Source organism: Marmota flaviventris, chromosome 8, assembly GCF_047511675.1.
Source record: "Marmota flaviventris isolate mMarFla1 chromosome 8, mMarFla1.hap1, whole genome shotgun sequence".
Lineage (NCBI taxonomy): Eukaryota > Metazoa > Chordata > Mammalia > Rodentia > Sciuridae > Marmota > Marmota flaviventris.
Window position 1 is genome coordinate 10,116,638 of NC_092505.1, and position 11,180 is coordinate 10,127,817.

The 11,180-nt window shown below is 33.9% G+C and overlaps 1 protein-coding gene across 6 annotated transcripts in view; it reads right to left on the minus strand.

Annotated features, from left to right (window-relative positions):
• Positions 1-11,180, minus strand: part of Son (SON DNA and RNA binding protein) — an 83,024-nt gene that overhangs the window by 8,305 nt on the left and 63,539 nt on the right. For 4 of the 6 annotated variants that reach the window (XM_071615076.1, XM_027929358.2, XM_071615077.1 and 1 more), the window contains exons 4-7: positions 10,300-10,460; positions 8,259-8,405; positions 7,860-8,048; positions 1,044-1,154 (exon numbers count right to left, since the gene is read on the minus strand). In XM_071615076.1, coding sequence (XP_071471177.1) covers positions 1,044-1,154; positions 7,860-8,048; positions 8,259-8,405; positions 10,300-10,460 — 608 coding nt within the window. Of the gene's footprint in view, positions 1-1,043; positions 1,155-6,949; positions 7,759-7,859; positions 8,049-8,258; positions 8,406-8,571; positions 10,071-10,299; positions 10,461-11,180 lie in introns of those variants that run through there. The other 2 variants (XM_071615079.1, XM_071615080.1) reach the window with 2 other exon arrangements.

Consider the following 11,180-nt stretch of genomic DNA (forward strand, 5'->3'; position numbering starts at 1 on the left):
TAGAATGAGATATATTTAACTGAAACTTAAATTATCAGTTACATGAAAAACGTTAAGACTTCATATTGCAAAGGCTCCCTGCCCTCCCTTTTTACCTATTGCATAAAAATGTATTCTAATAAATGTCATGATCACCTGAACTTTTAATCACTTCCTTTGAGATAATACAATCCAGAACTAAGTTCATGACACATGCTTAAGATTAATAAGTACAGGAAATTGTGTACTCAGATACATTAACAACTTCCTTAAAAAACTATGGATTAGTCAGGCGTCGGGGAGGATGGCTGTGGAGTGTGGGGTGGCACACACTTATAGTCCCAAGAGCTCTGGAGGCTAATACAGGAGGATTGAAAGTTCAAAGACTGCCTTAGCAGCAACTTGGTGAGACCCTCTCTCTAAATAAAATAAAAAATAGAGGTGGGGATGTGGCTCAGTGGTTGAGTACCTGAGTTCAATCCCTGGTACAAAAAAAAAAAAAAAAAAAATGTATGGACTATAACATTAATCACCATTATTGTGATAAAAGCTTTCATTCAAATTAAACTTACTGCACACCTGGTATTGTCAGAAACACCATTTCCTAACAGTGTACACTGTTCTATATAAATTTACATAGAAAGTTAAAAGAATGGAAAAGTTATCCATTGTAAAAAGCAAAGACTGCATTCAAATTCTCTGAGTTTGAATCCCAGTCCTCCAACTACTGTTTTGTGTAATCTTGGGTATCACTTAACCACTCTTTAACCATTTCCTCAGGTGAAACACGTAAACTAATAGTAACAAATACACATTCGTAGGGCTACTGTGGGCATTTAGCTATTTTTATATAGCTATATATATTTTTATATATATAGGAATTTTTTCTATTTTGTTCACTAACTATAGTATACAATAAACATTTACTGAACAATCAGGCTTTAAATCACTTTCATTTAAAATAAATCAGCTTAATAATCAATGCTTCATCACAATTTATGATTTTATCACAACTCATCTATTTTTTGTGAAATTCTCATTTAAACATTAAAACTTCTACATACCCGTTCTTGAGCTCGATTTAACATGCTCATGGCTTCAAGGTCAAATGCATTCTCACTGAGTCTTTTCTGAGCAAGTGCCCGTTCGCTCATTGCTGTAGAGATGTCCACAGGCTAAGAAAGAAAACATAGATAATTATCTCAAATTACCAAAGCCCCCTAAATTATAATAAATGTTCCTATCTTTAATTACTACATGTCAAAAAATATTCTTACATACTAGTAATCTTGTTATAAGTAAGAAGACTCAAAAAAAGTAAATTTGGAAAGAATATTACGTTTTAAAACTATCAGATGCAGCAGAACCCAACACCAAATCTGAATAACTTCAGCTGTATTTTCTCTAATAGCTACATTTCTAAAATATTACTCTGATTTACAGAGAGTTCCATTAAGAGCTTAAACTCTTATTATTTATTCAGAGGCTATTTTGAGCTATTACAAATTTTATAGTCTGTAGTAGTTCTCATTTGACCTTGAGTATTGGCATAATAGCAGTAAGTGAAGAAAATAATAGCAAAGTGAAGTTCTTGGAATAAGCAAGTGGAAAACCATTATGACGTCAATGATGGCTCCTTCAAGCAGCACATCGTTCACCTTCCCGCAGGTATGCACAAATAGAGTTTGGTATTAAGAACTGAATTTCCTCAAAAAATATATTCAGTATATAAATAGGTCTTTTTAAGTTTGCAGTTTACATACATTACTAAAGTTAAAATACTTTTGTGGAAGTCCATAACATCAATGATTAAACAAGATTCTCATTCTCATCAAAGGTTATATTCCAGCTTTTAAAACCTTAATACTAGGGCTGGGGTGTAGCTCATTGGTAGAGTACTTGCCTATTCATGCACAAGACCCTGGGTTCGATTACCAGCAGGGGCCACCACAGACACAAACAAAAAAAAAAAAAAAAAAAATCAAAAGAAAAAAAAACTTAAGGGATAATTTTTGTATTTTAAAAAGGGTAATTCTTACAGCAAATTCTCAATGTCAGATTTGTATAAAGTTTAACCTATTATTTCATGGTTTTTATCTAAAATTAGGAGCACAAGTTGATTTGTATCAACTAATTCTTTATTTTTCTTTTAACATCTTTAACCAATCGATATTTTCTAGTTATTTCACCAAGAAAATTCTTTTTGTAAAATGCTTGTGTGACTCGTGAAGGTTTTGATGTGATTAGGATATGACAAATATAAGGAACTCAATAACAGCTAAGGATTTTTATTAATTAGAACTACCTTAATTTGATAATGTATTGTGTATGAAATAACTCTTAAAAATGAGCTCTATATAGTACAGAAGGCTATTATGACTGAGAATATAATTCATGCATTAGGATTTACTAATGTTCCTTTTCCTATCTTCAGAACCCTTTATCACACCATCATTCTTAGTTTTCTTGCTGAAATACCTAAGATTCCTTTAGCCAAATCAAGTTTTTCTTCCACAATGCGTAAATTCCCCAATATAATTCCTTCTTAGAATTAAGTGCAAATTAAATTCAATTCATTCTGTAATTCTTAATTAGACTGTTCTATAAACTGTTTTCTTGAATGAAAGATCCTAAGTGCTTAATCAACTAAGTAATTTATCCACACAAATGGAAGTATTTCTAAGGCCTAAATAAATTAAGCAAAGTTAGACTGAAAAACTAAGAAATGTACTATGTTCATGTTTCATTTCTGCTGTAGGTAATTTAATTCCTAGTATTCAAATGTTTTATGTGATTCCTTGGATTTTAAGTGGGTATACAGATATTTCAAGACAAGATTTATGTCCAATAGGCCTACATTTAGATGTCTCCTAAAATGCTGAAGAATTATCAAGGTAATTTTTGAAGGACCACCAAATGATACAACTACTGTCTAATTAATCTCCCCAGACTTTGGTTTTCACAGCAACCTATAAATCTAAGTGTTAGGGTACTTAGATATAAATAAGAAATATTTATTCTGGATAAATAAAATCTGAAGATATCAGGAAAAATGTGTCTACCCATTATCCCAACCCATAAGCCCTAACTATAAATTAGCCATAAAAGTACATTTAGATGGCTCTGAGAACACTTTTCTAGAAGAAAACTAATTTTCTCCAAGTGGAACACAAATGAATATACCTGTGAGTCATCCTGCTAGAGATATTTTAGATGTTCATATGTTGTCTTTTTAGCTTTTATGGTAAGAAGTAACCTAAATAGTTCATCATTTACCCCCAGAATGAAAATTTGTATCATTAATATTTCATATTAAATTCAAATCCCTCTATGAATGGAATCTTAATATAGGAACCCTGATGTTTACTTCAAATTTACTTTAGTTTATAAAGTTCAACTCTTTTTTTCTTTTGTAAGGTAGGACAATCCATCAATAGGTCTATTCATCAACAGGCTTCCTAAGTTCATATCAATCATTTATTCTTAAGTAGTACTTTAAATATTCTATATTTATATTTTTAAATGTGAAAATTATGCTGCAAATAGAATGACTCCAGATTATCTTAACCTTTTGAGGGTCCCAAAAGCATGTTTCCAGCTTTTCAAAGGAAAATCAGGTTATACAATAATGCGTAAAAAGCCAATTTTATAATCCCCAAAGCATTAACACTCAAGAACAAAGCAAATTGTGTTTAGCAATATTAAAACACTCATAAAATACCACAGCTAGTCTCAACAGCAGTACAGTCCAACAAAACTTTCTCCAGTGATAGCTGTGGACCACCAGAAAAGTTGGTAGTGTGACTAGAAAATTGACTTTTTCAGTGACTGGTGACTACTATGTTGGAAAATGAAGCTTTAGAATCTTAAGCATTCTTTAATATTTTTCAAAAACAGGTAACATGAGAAAGATACCAATGCTTTTTCTCATTTAATTGAGAAAAAGAGAATTTTAATTTTTAGAATACTATTAATCAGATTGTCATCTACAAGCCTTATGTTTCCACTGATAAATTATAGACTAGCCTGCTACTAACGTATAAAAATGACTGTGTAATAATACTGTGGGTATTACAATGGAGGAAATTTTAATTTCCTTTTTACTAGGACTTGTTCTAAAAGCTAAAATATCTATATAAAATGTCCAGAATTTTAATTCTCATGTTAAAAAACTACACAATTTTAAAATCAAAAAGAAAGCAGATCTCTACTTCTAAAATCCACATAAGTATCCCATGTAACGTAACATACTATGCAAAAGGCACATGTGATACAAATTTTATACCCTTTTATAAAGTGTACATTTTATTTTTTATATCTTCATTCATTAAAATATCCTTCTAGATTAATTTACTTGTTAACCCAACTGTTTCCCGTAAACAGAACAAGTAACTTCAAAAAGAATTTTGTAAAATGTCAATAAAAGGATAAAAAAAGAAGTAAGTATTAGTCTTAGGATGGGATAAGTCATGTAAAAAAAAAAAAATAATAACTCCTCCAAGAAAAATGTCTTCTACACAGGTAATTTGCAGATTCTAAATTAAAACAAGGCTTAAAAGGAAAAATTTAAAGAAACAACTAAAAAGAAAGAATCTGGCCTTATAAAAATCAAATACATTTAGTAAAAATTATTAATACACATGTTCATACATAACAATGACAACTTCAAAAAGCCACATGAAATACAGAATGTCCCCCATTATTGTATTTGATTGGTTTAAAATGTGAATTATAAGTCCTTTTATTATGAATCTTAGATTAATATAAGTAAATTGTAAGGGGACAACAAATTTTAGATAAACCTATTTTAAATGGTTCATAAATACAGCACAAAAAGCCAAGGAGACTCTAGGGAGAAATAAGTAACAAGGCTGTACAGTACCAGCATTAGAACCTGTATCTAATTTCCAATCCCAATGTTCATTTTACTCCAAGAAGTGAACTTTCCTAAACTTTGTAAATGGAGAGCTTCTAAATTTGAACAATATTTTCATAGGGACACAGGATTCAATAATACAAACCTAGCATATTGCTTGACACAAACATGTTAACATCCAAGCAATCATTTGAATTGGGCCCCTAAAACATTTATAATTGATATTAAATACACAAAAACTCCATACTATTGGTTATGAATGTAGTTGTTACTCCATTTATACTGATGTCAGAGAGATTTAAATCTTGTAACCAATAAGCCTTTTGCTAACTTTATTACCAAGAATTAGTGCCTTTGAGGACTATTTTTTAAATAATTTTACAACCTTTTTAATTTCATTATTTATAAACCAAATATGGTAAAAATTCTTAAGATACTCTTTACTGAAAATGCTGCTGCCTGATGGTAAGATGATGCTACGGCAGAAGGACACACAGTGTGATGAGTTGTTTTTCCTTAAGATATTATTTAGGGTGATTCATTCATGTCAAAAAGGACTCCCATGCAAGACAATTGGTGAGATTATGATTATATTATAGCAAAGATAATTTAACCCTTATGAAGATAAAAATCTGTGATCTTTGACTAACAATGTTTCATGGTCAAGATTAAAGAACCACAAACTCCATTTATATTTATTAAAATGAAAAGGTTTGATTGAAAGCTGACCATTTAAAAGCACTTTCTTTTAATATTACAAGTGAACATTTCCTCTGGGTATTTAACATTATTGCTAAGTGCAGATTTGAAAGCAAAACAAAACCCTGACCATTTTCTCACTAAAACTTTGGCATTTTGTTTAGAACTAAAGTTAACCTGCATATTCTTTGGTTCTAATCTTCTAAGTAGCTTAGCATTCTAGCATCAAATAGTTGTGTTCCACAAGAGGTATCTTGTACTTCCTTCATTTGGCCCTCTGAAAAGAACCTTCTTTCCTTGTTTCAATAAAGGATTCCTTTTTCTGTCAACACAGTAATTCTCCTGAACCTTTAATTAAAATCTGACAATTCTTTTGAGAGACAAAGCTATGGCTTCACTTTGTAATGTTAAAACTGAAAATGAGTATACACACACGCATTCTCTTGGCAGAAAGAAGTGTAATCAAGATTTTACTTTAAAACACTTTCCAAAAGTTCAACTGAAGTAAGTAAAAACGTTAAGGTCACTTATCTTCTCAGGAAAATTTCTTGGAAATTTGCAGTAAATGGTCTTCACTCCACTGGAAAATTTTTCTCTCATAAAGAATCTCCCTAGCTATGTTTCTTCCAACTGTTTAATCTGTAATTAATTAATTTCTAAAAGCATTCATATCGGGATTTTGAAGTTAAGTCTGAACAACCTTCTTTATCATGGTTTACACTCAAGCTACACAAGATTAAGTCGGCTGCAAATGTCAACTGACCTTTTCTTCTTGAGATGTGCACGTAGCCTAATCTGGGGATTGACAACTGAGCTAACTTAACTGGTTTCATTAAAATATTGTCCAAACCAGCTATCCCTCTCCTCCCTAGTGATGTCATAACTTGCTTCAGTTGGTGAATTCATTGTGGTCATAGACCATCACCTTTGACTGTAAGTTGCACTGGCTAGTTATCATGTCCCACTCACTGTACAGAACTTTGTTCACTTTCAAAATGCCGCAGGTCAAAAAAACACAGTGAAAATGTCGCCTGTGAATAGCTCAGGAGAAAAAAGATACTGCTAGCAAAAAGCTTCTGATTTGGGTTCTGTTTAATTTCTAATTTTATAAACAGGATATATTTGGAGAACTGGAAGTGTTTACTGGAAGATGATGAGATATGGCCAATGTAGGGAACCTGAAGTGAATTGGTCTCAGATCCACATATTCCAGACTGCAAGAAAATGTCCGTAAGGGCATAAGATATCTAGTTCAGTCCTTGGACAAATGTCCAGGCTTTGGAAACCAAGGGCAAGAGGTGATGACAACTAGTCTATTGTATCACTTAAAATTCCCACCTCCCCTAATAAGTCTCCACCCTCCCAGATCCCCCAAGCGTGATCTTGCACAACAAGTTAAATAAAAGTAAACTGTTTATTAAAAGATACAGCAAAGGTACAGATACAGAGATACATACAAAGATACAGATATATATATATATATTTACATATATATACAGTCTTGCTGTTTTCATGTGCACTATAATTAGCAGCACATTATTTAATCAGGCGGCATTTTAATGGGGTTGTTTTGACACTTGGCATTGTTATTGCGTCATTTTGACAAGATACAACTATAGCCTTGTGGAAATTTCAAAGTGTGAATTCCACTTCTCCAACTTTTAATAGTAGCAAAGAGGGGAAGGAGAAGGGAACAGAGTACCAAGGCTGAACATTAGGTTAAACACAAGAATTCCAAAGGGCCAAGGTAGCACAGGGAAGGGGAAAATTATGAAAATTAAAGGCTATCTGACAAACAACCCAGAGAAATAAGAAACCATCACTTAAGGACAATGGGCTATGTACCCAAGATGTTCTTATCAACCTACAATGACCTTTTCCAATCCAGTTCTTGTGTTGAACCTGAGGATCTGCCTTTCTCCACTCAATCCCTCCACCCAATAAATTTGCTACCACCAAAATCTAGAGCTATATAGCCTTGAAGCAAAACGGGAAGCTAAATAGTTGTACCTTGGGCTACCTTCCCACAAGTGCAAGGAGGGCCCAATGTTGGGTAGGGATGTGATAACACTGTTCTCTGCACTTCGATGCTTTTCACTTTGTGGCTTGGTTCCACAAAGTGAATTGCATCGAGTTACTGTCAAATGAGAAGCTGCGGGTTGTTTCATCTGTCGTTTAACCCGGCCCTGCCGTTTAACCCGGCCCTAAGAAGAGTGAAACAGAATCCAAATCAGATATAAAATAACAATAAAATGACAGATTCAGGTATAAAAAAGGAAAAACATGTAATATTCCTCTTACTTACCTCTGAGGGCAAATTGCTGCTGAAAACATTATCATCATCTTTGTTTTCTTCACCATTCTTCTCTACAGGAACCCACTCTCCATAAACACTATCTGCTTCCTTTTTTCGATGCTGAGATCCAGATGACACAGGGAATTCTTTTGTCAGTGTTACCTGACTTTTTGGAGGAGTTGGCTTTGCTGCAGCAATCTAAAAAATAATGTTTCTTAATTAAAACCCAATAAAACACGAAGTGGTTTCTAAGAATTTCAACATAATCTGGAGGAAATGTTTACTCTGGGAGGACATGGTTTTGTTCATTATTCTCCCACAGTATTTTAATAAAAAATTAATAAACGCCATGTGCATTTATCATCCATAAGTTGTGCCATTTCAATCTATATAAGCGCTAATACTCACATTCAGATTGAAAAAAATGGGCTTGGGTTCACTGAGTTTAAAGGGATGATGATAAAAAGGAGGTTCTTCTTCCTCTTCATCCGAAACATGAGGTTTATTCACTATTACATCATCATCTTCTTTACTCTGTGCAATCTGTTTGCATTTCTTTAAAAGTAAAAACAAACAAAAGATAAACCTTATGGTTTATGTAGAATAACATGCAATTTTTAAGAAAAATCAAAACCACATAAAGTCAACTTTCAAAGGTAATTAGTGACTGGTTATAAAAAGGTAATTTAACTTATTAGCTACTTAAACAGACTCTGGCTGGTCAGTCAGTCAACAACATTTATTGAGCACCTACTATGTGCAGAGCACTGTACTGGGCACTGTCTGGGGAATACAAAAAAAAAAAAAAAAAAAAGACATGGTCCCTGCTCCCAAGGAGCTTACACTCTAATACAAGAGACAGAATACATACACATGAAATAATTGAAGAACGTTTTTTACAGAGCAACACAATAACAAGTGCAAACTGATATAATACAAACTGGGTACATAAGTGCTAAAAGAACAAAGGCTTAAGAGAGAATAGAGTCAGGCAGGGTTTGAGAATCAAAGAATATCTCTTGAAGAATTCTAAGCCAGATTTTCATAGTGAAGAACAAGGACTGGTAGAGAAGGAAAAGAAAGTCATTCTGCTCTGGTAATGGTAAAAAGGTGAGAAAAAAAATCTTGTTAGGAGGGACAAGAGCGCTGATGATGAGGCTAAATAACAGCAAAATACTAAGCATTTATAAAGTTTTAATGATGGATCTGGTAAGTAAGCAATAGAAGCTTTTGCTAGGTCCTTATGTTTTAACTTATAATTCATATTGTAATAAATCTAAGTGAGGAAACAGATTAAGAAACGTTATGAACCCCAAATGTATGATACAATAAAAGTTTTAAAACATTTGTGATAGAGTCAGACAGTAATGTGTCTCTCTATAAATGTTTTGTAGACTGAATCTCTTAAGGAATAGAACTTAAGGAAAATAAGGCATAATGGAGAGGGTGCAATTGATGCAGTCTGACACATAAAGGAACGTCAATTCCTTCCTGAGAAGCAAAGGAACAGACGCAATTACCTGGCTTTATAAAAAGGTCAGAGTAAATTTGGGTAGACCTGTCTCTATACAAGCAGTAGAATTCATCACATCTACTATCAATTGAAAATATTACAACAGGATAAAAAGCTCATTTAGCCAAAAACACAAGAGTGTATCAAGCATGTAACCAAGGGGAACAGAATATATTGACAGTGGCAGGCTGGCATAAGGCTAGCCAATGACAAGTTTCAATATATGAAACAATGTGGTATTTTCTGGATCCTAGCAGCAATATTTCAGCATCTCCCCCCAAAAAAAATAATAAAATAAAACAAAGCCTCCCCAAAAAAGCCTCAATCAAAAAGATCAAATTCTTAAAAACAAAAATAAGTGTATTTAAAATATGTTACTGCCAAAACCCGAACCGCAGGAAGAACTGATAATGGCCGGCCATTATCGCCAATGGCTGGTACCAAACAGCCAAAACCCGAAATGTTGATGCGAAAGAAGTTCCTTTCAGGCAATGGCCAGCTATTCTCATTAATTTCCAAGCTCCGGTGGCAAAAGATCATTTCTGAAGATTGTCTGTGTCTTTGCGTATATGCAGTACACTCGTGGCGATCAGTGAACACGTCGTGAATGGAAACGAAACTGTAGGCGAGCTTCTGCGTGTTGCTCACTCAACACCTCCTCCATTCAAACGAACCGTCCCACTCCTCAGTCAGTTTGGCTTCTAAAACTGGAAAGCAAAAGTAATGGGAAGTAACTTTTAGCTAGCGGAGCTTAGCCATCCCGGATAATGGCCTGCTAAACAGAGCTTCTGCCGCTGCCACATCTGTATTTCGGGTTTTGGCCACTCGGTGCCAGCCATTATCAGTTCAGCCCACAATTCAGGTTTTGGCACGCTCCAGAGTCAACATCCCTGGAATAATCCATTTAAGAATGAAAACGAATTCTGTCTAGCTTACCTCAGTTAGTTCTTCTATAGTAGCTCCTCCTGACTTTTTAGCAACTTTCTCTTCTATTGTAGGTGGAGGTGCAGGCTTCAGGTTTGGCGGTAAAGGAACACCAGCCTTAGCACACATGGCAGCTGCGTTAGCTTTGGCTATTTCAAGTAATTGAGCCTTATCTGTAAGAGAAAAATAAAAGCAGTTTTCCTTAAGGTCGTACATTTGGTATTATCCAAAGTTTCATATGCTAATAACATGAAGGGCATCAATTTTCTGCCATAAGAGTATGATCAAACTACTCTTTGGCTCTAAGTTTTTAAGAGCTGGCCCCTCAGGTCCTTATGGAATTTCCCAAACACTACAAAATGCTTGCTCATTATAACTTATAATGATCACCAAGCCACACAGAAACCCATCAAAGCCAATTTCATTTCCCAAATTATCTGGACCTTAAAACTTTTCTCCTCCTAATCTGACCTCTTAAGTGATCCTTTACACTGAAAATAAAGTGTCCCCGGCTTCTAACATGTCTTCATCAAGCCAGAATTAACAGTGATCTTCATTGTTCCTCATGTGCAGCTTTTCCACATGAGGAGCAATCAACACATTCCATCCTTTTGGTAAAAAGAGACAGGTTTTTCCCTGTGTATCCTTCACTGATTTTGAATCAGTTTGGGAATTATATACTGTCTCTCTACTTTGAATAAAAGTGAGCTGAGAAAACACTTGTTGAACTGAATGCATGCTCTTAGCATCTTTTTCTTAAGATAATCCTGACCTGGACATATCCAATCCACTGGGATAATAAATTATGCAGCAGGTAACCTGCATCCATCAAATTTTATTCATCTCTGCATACTACTTAAAAATATCAAAACATAGTACTTATTTTTAAAACA